Consider the following 14,992-nt stretch of genomic DNA (forward strand, 5'->3'; position numbering starts at 1 on the left):
TGCACCAGGCCCGAGCACTTGTCTCATGCCTCCAACCTGGGCTGGTGATCTGTTTCACTATAGATAATATACATGTTTTGATGCTGTTCTCTCGAAACATCCCACCCTCACCTTCTCCCACAGAGTCCAAAAGTCTGTTCTGTACATCTGTGTCTCTTTTCCTGTTTTGCATATAGGGTTATCGTTACCATCTTTCTAAATTCCATATATGCTATCTAGGTTGGTCATAACTTTCCTTCCAAGGAGTAAGTGTCTTTTAATTTCATGACTGTGATCACCACCTGCAGTGATTTTGGAGCCCAAAAAAATAAAGTCTGACACTGTTTCCACTGTCTCCCCATCTATTTCCCATGAGGTGATGGGACCAGATGCCATGATCTTAGTTTTCTGAATGTTAAGCTTTAAACTATTGAAACTGGAAATTTTACATCATTGGTAAGATATAAAATGTAGATGTAAAATTTTCAGTTTCATTAGTTTCACTTCAGTTCAGTCACTCAGTCGTGTCCGACTCTTTGCAACCCCATGGACTACAGCACCCCAGGCTTCCCTGTCTGTCACCAACTCCCAGAGCATGCTCAAACTCATGTCCATCGAGTTGGTGATGCCATCCAACCATCTCATCCTCTGCTGTCCCCTTCTCCTCCTGCCTTCAATCTTTCCCAAAATCAGGGTCTTTTCCAGTTAGCGAGTTGTTTGCATCAGGTAACCAAAGTATTGGAGCTTCAGTTTCAGCATCAGTTCTTCCAATGAATATATAGGACTGATTTCCTTTAGGATGGATTGGTTGGATCTCCTTGCAGTGCAAGAGACTTTCAAAAGTCTTCTCCAACACCACAGTTCAAGAGCATCAATTCTTTGGTGCTCAGTTTTCTTTACAGTCCAACTCTCACATCCATACATGGCTATAGGAAAACCATAGCCTTGACTAGGTGGACCTTTGTCAGCAAAGAAATGTCTCTGCTTTTTAATACGCTGTCTAGGTTGGTCATAGCTTTTCTTTCAAGGAGCAAGTGTCTTTTAATTTCATGGCTGCACTTAGCATCTGCAGTGATTTTTGAGCTCAAGAAAATAAAGTCTGCCACTGTTTCCCCATCTATTTGCCATGGAGTGGTGGGACTGGATGCCATGATCTTAGTTTTTTGAATGTTGAATTTTAAGCCATCATTTTCACTCTCCTCTTTCACTTTCATCAGGAGGCTCTTTAGTTCTTCTTTACTTTCTGCCATAAGGGTGGTGTCATCTGCATATCTGAGGTTATTGATATTTCTCCCAGCAATCTTGATTCCAACTTGTGCTTCATCCAGCCTAGCATTTCACATGATGTACTCTGCATATAAGTTAAATAAGCAGGGTGACAATATATAGCCTTGATGTACTCCTTTCCCAGTTTGGAACCAGTCTTTTGCTCCTTGTCCAGTTCTAACTGTTGCTTCTTGACCTGCATACAGATTTCTCAGGAGGCAGATAAGGTGGTCTGGTACTCCCATCTCTTGAAGTATTTTTCACAGTTAGTTGTGATCCACACAGTCAAAGACTTTGATGTAATCAATAAAGCAGAAGTAGATGTTTTTTCTGGAATTCTCTTCCTTTTTCTATGATCCAAAGGATGTTGGTAAATTGATCGCTGGTTCCTCTGCCTTTTCTAAAACCAGCTTGAACATCTGGAAGTTCATGGTTCATGTACTATTGAAACCTGTCTTTGAGAATTTTGAGCATTACTTTGCTAGCATGTGAGATGAGGGCAATCGTGCAGTAGTCTGAACATTCTTTGTAATTGCCTTTCTTTGAGATTGGAATGAAAACCGACTTTTTCTAATCCTGTGGCCACTGCTGAGTTTTACAGATTTGCTAGCATATTGAGTGCAGCACTTTCACAGCATCATCTTTTAGGATTTGAAATAGCTCAACTGGAGTTCCATCACCTACACTAGCTTTGTTCATAGTGATGCTTTCTAAGGCCCACTGACTTCACATTCCCGGATGTCTGGCTCTAGCTGAGTGATCACACCATCGTGGTTATCTAGGTCATGAAGATCTTATTTGTATAGTTCTTTTGTGTATTCATTAGTTTATATCTCACAATTGGAAAGCTTCACTTTGATTTGTATTGAGTGTCTCAATTTTAATTTGTCCAAAACATAACTCTTCCCCTCCTTGTTTCCCCATAATTTCGACAGTGTGTTACTAAATACTTTTTCTTTTTCTCAGCTGTTTACACCAAAAGTTTGAAGTCATTTTTACTCTTCTTTTCTCTCATATCCCATATCCAATCAAAGAACAACACTTTCTAGCTTTATGTTAAAAATATGGACAAAAGTCAATCGTGTGTGTGTGTCTAGTCACTAAGTTGTGTCTGACTCTTTGTAACTCCCTGGACTATAGCCCTCCCGGTTCCTATTTCCATGGTATTTACTAGGCCAGAATACTGGAGTGGGCTGCCATTTCCTCCTCCAGGGGATCTTCCTGACTCAGGGATTGAACCTGAGTCTCCTGGGTCTCTTGCACTGGCAGATGGATTATTTACCAATAAGACACCTGGGAAGCTTCCCACAAAGCCAAACACATATTACTAATTCTACCGTTACCACTTTGGCTCAATCCACCAATATTTTACTTCGTTTACCGCAGTAACCTCCTTCCTGGGCTCCCTGTGTTAGTCTTCTCAGAGTCTGTTCTCAACAAAGAAGCCAACATAATTCCATTAACATGGAAATTTAATCTACTTATTTGCCTGTTCAAAACTCTCCAGTAGAATTCTATCTTGGAGTAGAAATTTTACTCCTAAAAGTTGTCTGAGTAATTGATCTATATTATCTGTTTTCATATGTCTGTAATTTTATCTCCTGCTGTTCTTCATTTCACTCATTCTGTTTCAGACATGATGGCCTCCTTGCTGTTTGTAGACTCTACCAGGTACATTTTTACTTCAGGTTCAATTCAGGCTGATTTATTTTCTTTCTGGAATATTATTCCTTCCTTTCTTTCCTTCATCTCTTTTAACAAATGCCACCTTTTCAAAGAAACCTTTTGTGCACACTAATTATAGTTACACCACTGGCATCCACATCCTCCCTTTTCCTTTTCTGCTTTTTGTTCTCTGTAATAATTATCTAACATAAAACACAATTTTTATTTTTTAAGTTTTTAAAATATTTTTTGATGTGGACCATTTTTAAAGTCTATTGAATTTGCTACAATATTATTTATGTTTTATGCTTGACTTTTTGGCCGCAGGGCATGTGGGATCTTAACTCCTTGAAGAGGGATTGAACCCACAGCCCCTGCACTGGAAGGCAATGTCCTAACCACTGGACCACCAGGAAAGTCCCTAAAACAACTTTTTAACTTATCTGTTTGTTTTCCCACACTGATATATAATCTCTAACAGAGAAGAGAGTTTCATTTATTTTGTTCTCCTAGAACAGTGCCTAGAACATAGTAGTTCTTTGTTAAATGAATCAATGAATAAACAGTATGGTCTAAAGAAACATTAATTTTCTAAATTATATTTAATAAAGATCTAATGTTAAAGCTCCACTTATTTGACTTAAACATCTATAAGGTGTTGAATATGAAGAGTAATAGTAATGGGAAAAGTAAATGTTTCACACTTTCTTATTAGAAGTTACTGGAGCTTTAGTAACATCCTTTAGATTCATTTTGATAACAGAAGTGACCATACACTGAACTCAATGGAGGATGGGTATGGATTTGAATGAAGAGTTGCATTTAAAAAGAAGATACTGTAGGCATACTGTAATGATACTTCACTATTTCTTTTTGTTGATTTCAGAATCTTTTCTCCTTCTCACTTGTTTTCTTCAGTTCTTTCACAAACTTTCCTAATGGTAAAGATTATGCTATTTTACCAAGCAATGAAGAGGAATGAGGGTCATGTAATCTATGTATTCCTCATATAAGTGCAGACATTTCTGGGAAGTTGCTGGCAGATGTGTCTAGACTCTTCTCAGTGTAATAAGACATGCATTTAATTTGTTGGTAACATGAAATTTGGAAAACGCAGCAGTGGCCACAGGACTGGAAACAGTTTTCGTTCCAATCCCAAAGAAAGGCAGTGCCAAAGAATGCTCAAACTACCGCACAATTGCACTCAACTCACATGCTAGTAAAGTAATGCTCAAAATTCTCCAAGCCAGGCTTCAGTAATACGTGAATCATGAACTTCCAGATGTTCAAGCTGGTTTTTGAAAAGGCAGAGGAACCAGCGATCAAATTGCCATTTGCTGGATCATCACAAAAGCAAGAGAGTTCCAGAAAAACATCTATTTCTGCTTTATTGACTATGCCAAAGCCTTTGACTGTGTGGATCACAAAAAACTGTGGAAAATTTTTCAAGAGATGGGAATACCAGACCACCTGACCTGCCTCTTGAGAAACCTGTATGCAGGTCAGGAAGCAACAGTTAGAACTGGACATGGAACAACAGACTGATTCCAAATAGGAAAAGGAGTACATCAAGGCTGTCTATTGTCACCCTGCTTATTTAACTTATACACGGAGTACATCATGAGAAAAGCTGGGCTGGAGGAAGCACAAGCTGGAATCAAGATTGCCAGGAGAGATATCACTAACCTCAGATATGCAGATGACACTACCCTTCTGGCAGAAAGTGAAGAAAAACTAAAGAGCCTCTTGATGAAGATGAAAGAGGAGAGTGGAAAAGTTGGCTTAAAACTCAACATTCAAAAAACTAAGATCACGGCATCCGGTCCCATCACTTCATGGAAAACAGATGGGGAAACAGTGGAAACAGTGGCTGATTTTATTTATTTATTTAGGGCTCCAAAATCACTGCAGATGGTGACTGCAGCCATGAAATTAAAAGAGGCTTACTGCTTGGAAGGAAAGTCATGACCAATCTAGATAGCATATTAAAAAGTAGAGACATTACTTTGCCAACAAAGGTCCCTCTTGTAAAGGCTATGGTTTTTCCAGTAGTCATGTACGGATGTGAGAGTTGGACTATAAACAAAGCTGAGTGCAGAAGAATTGATGCTTTTGAACTACGGTGTTGGAGAAGACTCTTGAGAGTCCCTTGAACTGCAAGGAGATCCAACCAATCCACCCTAAAGGAGATCAGTCCTGGGTGTTCATTGGAAGGACTGATGTTGAAGCTGAAACTCCAATATTTTGACCATCTGATGCAAAGAGCTGACTCATTTGAAAAGACCCTGATGTTGGGAAAGATTGAAGGCAGGAGGAGTAGGGTCGACAGAGGATGCGATGGTTAGATGGCATCACCGACTCAATGGACCTGAGTTTGAGTAAACTCCAGGAGTTGGTGATGGACAGGAAGGCCTGGCGTGCTGCATTTCATGGGATCCCAAAGAGACACGACTGAACGCCTGAACTGATCATGAAATAAATGTTTTTTGTGTTTTTTTTTTTTTTCTGACAAAGCCCATCAATGTAACCAAAACCTCAGAATTTATAAAAAAATAAGCACATGAGGGTACTCTTCTCATATACCCTTCTGTAAAACTTCTGCTACCAATGACCATCATTGTTCTTGAAAGTTTGACCGGAATTACTGGCAGAAATTATCACCTCTGAGTGGAACATTTACAACCCATCAATAATTTCAGAAGTTTTGATAACTTGAGACAATGCCTTTGAAAGACTACTCCCTACTTGCAAAATACCTTGCTGAACTAAGCTAGTCAGTTAAAACCCATATTTAACAGTTTGCAACAAATAGAGTTCTATTTTATTAAATAAAGTCACACTATTTCTAAAGTACCTGAAGAGCAATTTACACATACATTAGCATAGCATGTACTAAACCATGTCTTTGGAGAATTAATTAAGATAAATTACCTATTAGAAGTTTAATTTCAAATTCCAAATGCTTCTCTAGATGAATTTAGTTTATATGCTGTAGAATTAAAATTTTAATATATACAGTTTACATTGAAATGCTTATGTGAAATCCATTCATGAATAATTAAAAATCTTATTACCGTTTGCCATAAGCAGCCACGTTCTTCACAGCGTTCTTTAGTTGCAGTGTCTGAATCTGGATAACAAGTAAACTTTTCAACTTCCAAGAAAGTTTGATCCCATTGAACAGTAAAGTTTCCTCCAAGGTTAAATGTCAGATTGTAAATTTCTAGAATCTTTGAAGACAAAGAAAACAGTAGAGTGTTTCTGACTACTGGATAATTCAAAAATAGTTAACATTTTGGCAATTCTTCAAATCAAATCTTAATAATTTTAATGTAATAGTGAAAGAAAAGAATAGATAGGAGAAAATGTCATACCACTGGAAAAGTTAGAACCTTAAGACAGGAAAACTATAAGAAATTACAGAATACTAATGAAAAATGTCTTTAAATCCAGACATGAGTTTACTCCTCAGTTCTCCCAATAAATGCTCATGAGTCTGAGGAAACATCTCTCTTATTTTAGCTTCAATTTCCTCCCTCTGTAAATTGAGATTAACAAATACATAATATGTGAAATTTGAAAGACATACAATGCTTGGGGCACAAGGCTTGGACTATCAGGAATGAAATAAATATTAATTTCTTCAGTGAAGACAGAGTTGACACAGTGGTTGATTTGGAGGCTTCCTGAGTCAAATCCACTGCTAACAATATTTGAGGTACAAGTTAGGAAATAATATGGGAATACACAAAAAGAAAAAAATGAGAGGATAGTGTTATATAAGAGATGTGGGTTCGACCCCTGGGTAAGGAAGATCCCCTGGAGAAGGAAAAAGAAACCCACTCCAGTATTCTTGCCTGGAGAATCCCATGGAGAGAGGAGCCTGGAGGGTTAGTCCATAGGGTCTCAGAGTCAGACATGATTGAAGCGACTTAGTAGGCATACACACACATATATGCATATACACAATATATGTATGGGCTTCCCTGGTGCCTCAGTCAGTATAGAATCCATCTGCAATGCAGGAGACCTGGAGTTGATCCCTCAGTTGGGAAGATCCCCTGGAGGAGGGCATGGCAACCCACTCCAGTATTCTTGCCTGGAGAATCCCCACGGACAGAGGAGCCTGGTGGGCTTCAGTCCATTTGATGGCAAAGAGTTGGACACAACTGAGCAACTAAGCACACACAACATATACATATGTACACATAATGTATGCATGTATACAAATATAATAGTGTATTGTAGTGTGTGTATATACATATATACACACACATATATATAATTGTGTATTGGAGTATATACTATATACTCCATTAACATGGAGTATACATATGTATATTCCATACACTATTATTTTCATTGTTGTTGTTGTTGCTATTTATCCATTCACTCATGTCTGACTCTTAGAGACCCCATGGACTACAGCACACCAGACTTCCCTGTCCTTCACCATCTCCCGGAGCTGGCTCACACGCATGTCCTTTGAGTATGTAATGCCATCCAACTATCTCATTCTTTGTTGTCCCCTTCTCCTCCTGCCTTTTATCTTTCCCAGCATAAGGTCTTTTCCAATGAGTCAGCTTTTCGCATCAGGTAGCCAAAGTATTGGAAGTTCAGCTTTAGCACCAGTCCTTCCAATGAATATTCAGGGTTGATCTCCTCTAGGATGGACTGGTTGGATCTCCTTGCTGTCCAAGGGACTCTCAAGAGTCTTCTCCAATACCCCAGTTCAAAAACATCAATTCTTCAACACTCAGTATTCTTTATGGTCCAACTCTCACATCCGTACATGACTACTGGAAAAATAATAGCTTTGACTACATAGACTTTTGTTGGCAAAGTAATGTCTCTGCTTCTTAATAAGCTGTCTAGCTTTGTCATAGCTTTTCTTCCAAGGAGCCAGCATCTTTCGATTTCCTGGCTATAGTCACTGTCCGCATGATTTTGGAACCGAGAAAATAAAGTCTGTCACTGTTTCCATTGTTTCTCCATCTATATGCCTTGAGGTGATGGGACTAGATGCCATGATCTTAGTTTTTTGAATGTTGAATTTTAAGCCAGCTTTTTTACTCTCCTCTTTCATCTTCATCAAGAAGCTCTTTAGTTCTTCACTTTCTGCCGTAAGGGTGGTGTCATCTGCATATCTTAGTTTATTGATATTTCTTCTTTCGATCTCGATTCCAGCTTGTGATTCATTCAACTTGGCATTTCACATGATGTACTCTGCATATAAGCTAAATAAGCAGGGCAACAATATATAACCTTGTTGCACTCCTTTCCCAATTTTGAATCAGTCTGTTGTTCGAGTTTGCTTCTAACAGCTGCTTCTTGACCTGCATACAGATTTATCAGGAGGCAGGTAAGGTGGTCTGGTATTCCCATCTCTTTAAGAATTTCCTACAGTTAGTGATCCACACAAAGGCTTTACTGTAGTGAATGAAGCAAAAGTAAATGTTTTTCTAGAATTCTCTTGCTTTTTCCTTGATCCAACGGATGTTGGCAATTTGATCTCTGATTTCTCTGCCTTTTCTAAATCCAGTCTGTACATCTGGTAATTCTCTGGTCATGTACTGTTGAAGCGTAGCATGGAGGACTGCAGTTGGAACATCCCTTGCCATTACCCTTCTTCCAAATTGGAATGGAAACTGACTTTTTCCAGTCCTGTGGCCACTGCTGAGCTTTCCAAATTTTCTGGCATATTGAATGTAGCATTTTCACAGCATTCTGTTTTAAGATCTGAAATAGCTCACCTGGAATTTCATCACCTCCACTAGCTTTGTTCCTAGTGATACTTCCTAAGGTGCATTTGACTTCTCACTCCAGGATGTTTGGCTCCAGATAAATGAACACACCACTGTGCTTATCTAGGTCATTAAGAACTTTTTTATATTGTTCTTCTGTGTATTCTTGCCACCTTTTCTTAATCTCTTCTGCTTCTGTTCGCTCCATACTGTTTCTGTCCTTTATTGTGCCCATCTTTGCATGAAATGCTTTTCTCATTTGCCTTTCACTTCTCTTTTCAGCTATTTGTAAGACCTCCTCAGACAACAATTTTGCCTTTTTGAATTCTTTTTATTGGGGATGGCTTTGATCACTGCCTCCTGTACAATGTTCTGACAAAATATGGTGCACTGGAGGAGGGAATGGCAAACAATTTCAGCATTCTTGCCTTGAGAACCCCATGAATGTATTTTCATTGTTACAATATTTCAAATTTTTGTTTGGTTGTCATTTATGACAGTAACAAAATTTATCCCAATTTCATCTGTATAGTTTTTTTTATCCTTCATAGCTATAATTTAGAAATAAAAAGTCATATAAAGATTAGTCCAACCTCAGAAGAATTAGAAATATGTACCTCCAAGTGTCTTTGTAAATTTTTGTTGTTGTTTAATTGTTAAATTATGTCCGACTCTTTTGTGACTCCATGGGCTGTAGCCTGCCAGGCTCCTCTATCGGTGGGATTTCCCAGGCAAGAATACTAACATGGGTTACCATTTCCTTCTGCAGGGAAACTTCCCAACCCAAGAATCAAACCCTTGTCCCCTGCACTGGCAGGAGTATTCTTTACTGCTAAGTTACCAAGCTCTCATAAATCTCTGCATTAGCAGCGTAATAAATATGAACTGGAATTGTAAAAACCATATAATAAAATGATTTTGTATTGTGCCCCCTTATAATCTTTACTAGACTCATAAAATTCTCAATAAGCCTGCCGTGTTTAATTTATATTGATGAGTTCTTACAGTCACAGGGATATATATTTTATAGTACATTTACTAAATAAAAAAAAAAAAAACACAATTAACCAATATATATTTTATGGAAATTCCTACATGGAAAATTCTGGGCTAAGGAGCTTAGGAGCTAGACAAAAACACTCCAAAATCATGTTCTATATCTTAATTTGGAATTTATGCTAACATTACTAATAATTAAGACTATAGAAATGGTAGGAAAATAAATGCAAATAAAAATCACTTCTATGTTTTAAATTATTTTGTCTAACATAGTTAAGCAACACTATGATTAAATATTTCATTTTACATATGAGGAAGCTGAGATATTAATCTATTGTGTTTAAATGCACAAACTGCAGGGCTAGAATTTGAACCCAGTTCTGCTACTTTTTTACCCTCTCTAGTACATTTATCAAAGCAGGAAAGAATGAGCATAAGAAAGGGACCACTAGAAGGGAAGAATGTTAACAAAAATTTGAAAAATAATATTGATACAAGATATGTTGAGGACAAAGAGAGCTCATGAAAGGAGAAGTGGGGGAAAACTAAAGAAATGAATTGAATCAATAACAAGGAGTCTTAAATGAGAAGTTAAAACATTTTCATTTTTATTGTATGTAGTAGGTAAATTAGAGAAATGGAATAAAAAAATATTAGGAAAGCAGAGATAAGTGATATCCAAGATAAAACTGAATAGAGAGGGTATAGTATGAATTCACCTTATGGTTGATATCGCAACATAAATTGAAATGACCTAAAATGGAATATTGCTAGCAAAAGGAAAATAAAACTAGAGATGTAATGAATAAAAAAAATCACAAAACCAAGAGTCTGAATGATTATATGTTAAATATTACAGAATATGACACTAACATATTTTAAGACATTGTATTTACCTGGTTGGAAGCATCATAACTGAAATTGTAGTGAGCTCTCAGTGGTTGATCATCTTCTATCACTGAAACTTCTGTTACAGTGTCTATCAACCCAAGGACTTTTATAGTCTCAAACGCTAAAGCAGTTCCTTCTGGGTACGATGAATGCATACATGTGATATCTAGCTTGTTCTGAAAAAAAATTATATATTATATATCAAGTAGAAGGTCACTGGATACAAATCAGAAATAACAATACAAGTGTATTTATAGCAAACTGATTAAGTCTTATAGTTCTAAATATATATAAATTAAATATTTAGATATATAGATTATATCTAAATATATATAAATTATATAGTTTTAAATATATAAAATATATAAAAATTATTATCTAAATATATATATAAATTATATACAAATCCGAAATAACAATACAAGTGTATTTATAGTGAACTGATTAAATCTTATAGTTCTAAATATATATAAATTCTAAAGTTCTAAATATCTATTTACTAAATAAAGACAATTAACCAACACATGTTTTTATGAAAATTGCTAAGTAAAAACTCTGGACCAAAGGGCGTAAAAATTAGATAAAATTCTAAGAAAATATTTTGAATCTCACATGATTTAGAATTCATTTACACTGAAATCATTAACAATTTAGTATTTAGTATTTAATTCTATATATATAATAAGAAAATAACCAATCATCTATCCTTACATTCTCAACAGCTCTTCACATTCAAGTACCTTTTATAAATATACTTATTAGTGACTCTTTAAAATTTTTTTGTATACATGCCATAAAATTATTTTCAGAGATAAATTATGCATGATGCAAATCATGCATATCCCTTTTCATTCTAGCCCTAATGTTGGCAAAGAATAACTTAGCTTTAAAAAAAGAGAATATATGAAGAAATCAAACTTCTACAAGAATCATTGATACTAATTATTCAAAATTTAACCTTGTGCAAAGCGTTTTCATTTTCACCCTAAATCCATTACAGTCACTGCTATGATTGTTATATTAAAATATTGTCAAACATACTGAGATTATTTTCCTAGGATCTGCTTAAACAAGACATAGTGCTTACAAGAAGTCTGATGATTTTGTGTATAAACTTCATCATCAGAAACTCATCTATTATATTGAAATACACTATTATACTGAAACATAAAAATTTAAGGTAATTCATATACAATTTAATAATTTACATTAAACAATTAATTTCATCCCTTTTCATTGATCTTTGGAGAGAAATGCAACATCTTTCTAAGGAAAGGCACAATCTAGACATTAACAAGCTATTATATTTAATTATGTATCCAAGGAGAATGCTTACATTAGAAACTGAAAATGTATATAAAATGTAGTTTCCCTTTTGGATGGTATCTGTAAAGGGGGAAAAATAAGTTATCAGACCAAAATTAATGTCAAAATCTTATTTTATTATTACAGTTAGACAACACAGGAAAAATTTTTAAAATAAGTATTATTTATTAAACAAATTAAATAAATTCTTTTTATTAAACTTCTTATCTTTAAATAAAATAACTTTGGTAGTTTATTTTCCCAGGAGGTAAAGGTAATGAATGCATCTTTGCACAGTTTGATTTTTCAGACTGCTAATATAGTTCTAGAAATTCAGAGAATGCAAGCTTGTAGTAAAATATATATAACTATAACTATTGTTTTGAATGATATTTTATCTCTAGTAAACTGTGTAACATGCAGTTTATTTTGGGAAGACGTGGGACACCACAATATTGTTTTGCATCTTTCAATTTTTTTTTTTCATTATCTGAATAAGGACTGAATGTGGAGACATATTAAAGATTCAAGTGCACTTTAATGAGAAAAATGGAAGAAAATAGTTATTTTCTGCATCGTATATGAAACATAGCATTTTTATCAACATGTTTCTTTAACAGGAAACTATAAATTATAACTCGGAGAAGGCAATGGCAACCCACTCCAGTGCTCTTGCCTGGAAAATCCCATGGATGGAGGAGCCTGGTAGGCTGCAGTCCATGGGGTCGCTAAGAGTCAGACACGACTGAGCGACTTTACTTTCACTTTTCCTTTCATGCATTGGAGAAGGAAATGGCAGCCCACTCCAGTGTTCTTTCTTGGAGAATCCCAGGAATGAGGGAGCCTGGTGGGCTGCGGTCTATGGGGTCGCACAGAGTCGGACACGACTGAAGTGACTTAGCAGCAGCAGCAGCATATATAATAACTAAAACATTTGGGAGAAGATGGAGTGGAAACTATAAAGGGAATCCTCGGGTTTATATAGACTACTTTGAGTAACATTAATTTACTTAAAATTTTAATCCTAGGGGATAAAATTAAAATCAGAATCTGAATTAAAGGTCATTTTGCTGTTTGTGTATTTGACTGATTATTCAGAAAATTCTGACTTTAACTTTTCAACACACTTAAGTATATAATCATCATATTAGATGACTGATTAAATCATAACTCCATATTTTTAACCATCCTACATGAAGTGAATTATCAATATAATCTTTAATTAATTTATTTTTTATTGAAGTATAATTGCTTTACAGAATTTTGCTGTTTTCTGTCAAACCTCAACATGAATCAGCCATAGGTAAATTTTTGCAAGTAGGAAAAAAGTGATGAACTTGGAAACAAATAATTTGAGAAATAAGAATAACCTTAAAATCAAGTCTCACCTGCTACCAATAGAGGTATTGTTTCAACAACATTCTTTACCTGATGATTATGAACAGTTTATTAATGTTTCTGCTGAAACCTACTCTTACTGGATTTCTATGTAATACGTTTGGAATCTATACTCAGGTCAGAGCTCACCTTAATATGCTTAGACTCTAACATATTTGAGTAAGAAAGAAAAGTCTGATGTGCTGAAGTAGAATGAAAAATGGAGAGCAGTAAGGAGCAATTTGTGTGAGTGCATGTTTGCATGTGTGTGTGTGTGTAAAATCTACAGGACATGGCGAGTGCTCTGGATGTTGGTAAAGACTGTGGCTCTTGAATATAATGGTGAATTTTTAGAGGGTTTTGAGCAGAGAGTGAACAGAAGGAGATAATTTGAATCATTTTCTAAAGGGCTTACTCTATTGCCAGTTGCTAAAGAGAGTGTAAAAAGAGGGGGCTGACAAGAGCCATCAACCTATAGACCAGCTAGGGAGCTATCGCAGTAATTAAAATGAAAAGTAGCAATGATGATAATGGTGGAGTTGATAAGATACCTAGATCAAGATGGAAAAGAGATTTCTAGGTAAGAGTGAACTATAAAGTCGTTGGCATCTTGTAGAGATGAAAATACCATCAACTGACAAGTGGAAGACGACGCATTTAGTGGAGCACATATACTGTGGTAATGTACATAGTCAAAGGCAGATAAGTCTTCAAAAAGAACAGAACTGTTTCAAAGATTCCATATTTTTCAAATTGTAAGATTTTTACAATAAACCAAGAGAGAAAACTAAATGTTGTAATTAAATATACATAATTTAAATAACAAGCTAAATTACATAAAGTTACCTAAACTCTTAAGATAGATTAAAACAGAAATTAAAAATGAAAACTTGTGACATTTTTAAATGAATGTAATTTCATAATAAAACCAATACATAGACTATTTATTGGAGTTAAGTTAGAGATATTGGATGTTTCATATAGTATAATGGGCTTCCCGGGTGGCTCAGTGGTAAACAATCTGCCTGCTAATGCAGGAGACACAAGAGATGCAGGTTTGTTCCCTGGGTTGGGAAAATCCCTTGGAGGAGGAAATGGCAACTCAGTATTCTTGCCTCAAAAATCCAATGGACAGAGGAGCCTGACAGGCTAGAATCCATGGGGTTGCAAAAGAGTCGGACATGACTGAGCACCCAGGCAGGCCATATACTATAAAACATCTGAGAAGTAGTGAGTTATAATAGAAGGTAAACTATAATTTTTATACACATATATAAAACATATATCTAAGAGCCCTCTATTAAAAAATGAGATTAAAACACCTTAAATTTATGAGAGTGGTTATAATTGACTAAGTAAATCCAAGCAGATTAATTTTCTATAGCATAATTTAATATTAGAAAAAATGATTCTATTTTTATTCCCTTGGTGTACTGAATTCTCAACTTTTGGGCTAATTAAATAGAAGACATTTAATAATTGAAATAAATGATGACATTTATATGGTAAAAATCCTTATCTCAAATAATTTGACATTAACTAAATATTTTTATTGAAATATAGTTGATTTATGACACTTCAGGTAAAGTGATTCAGTTAAACATACATAAATATATGTATATATATGTATATTTCTTTTTTGGATTCATTTCCATTACAGTTCATTAAAAGATACTGAATATAGTTCCCTGTGCTATATAGTAGGTCTTATTGTTTATATATAGTATTGTGTATCTGCTAATCCCAAATTACCAATTTATCCCTCC

The 14,992-nt window shown here is 35.4% G+C and overlaps 1 protein-coding gene across 3 annotated transcripts in view; it reads right to left on the reverse strand.

Annotated features, from left to right (window-relative positions):
* Positions 1–14,992, reverse strand: part of SI (sucrase-isomaltase) — a 111,786-nt gene that overhangs the window by 51,730 nt on the left and 45,064 nt on the right. For all 3 annotated transcript variants that reach the window (XR_009697096.1, XM_061168259.1, XM_061168260.1), the window contains 3 exons: positions 11,881–11,930; positions 10,550–10,720; positions 5,985–6,140 (listed from right to left, as the gene is read on the reverse strand). Coding sequence is in view for 2 of the 3 variants with exons in the window: in XM_061168259.1 (XP_061024242.1) it covers positions 5,985–6,140; positions 10,550–10,720; positions 11,881–11,930 (377 nt within the window). In the remaining variant the exon portion in view is untranslated. The remainder of the gene's footprint in view (positions 1–5,984; positions 6,141–10,549; positions 10,721–11,880; positions 11,931–14,992) is intronic.

Source organism: Dama dama, chromosome 19 (genome assembly GCF_033118175.1).
Source record: "Dama dama isolate Ldn47 chromosome 19, ASM3311817v1, whole genome shotgun sequence".
Classification (NCBI taxonomy): Eukaryota; Metazoa; Chordata; class Mammalia; order Artiodactyla; family Cervidae; genus Dama; species Dama dama.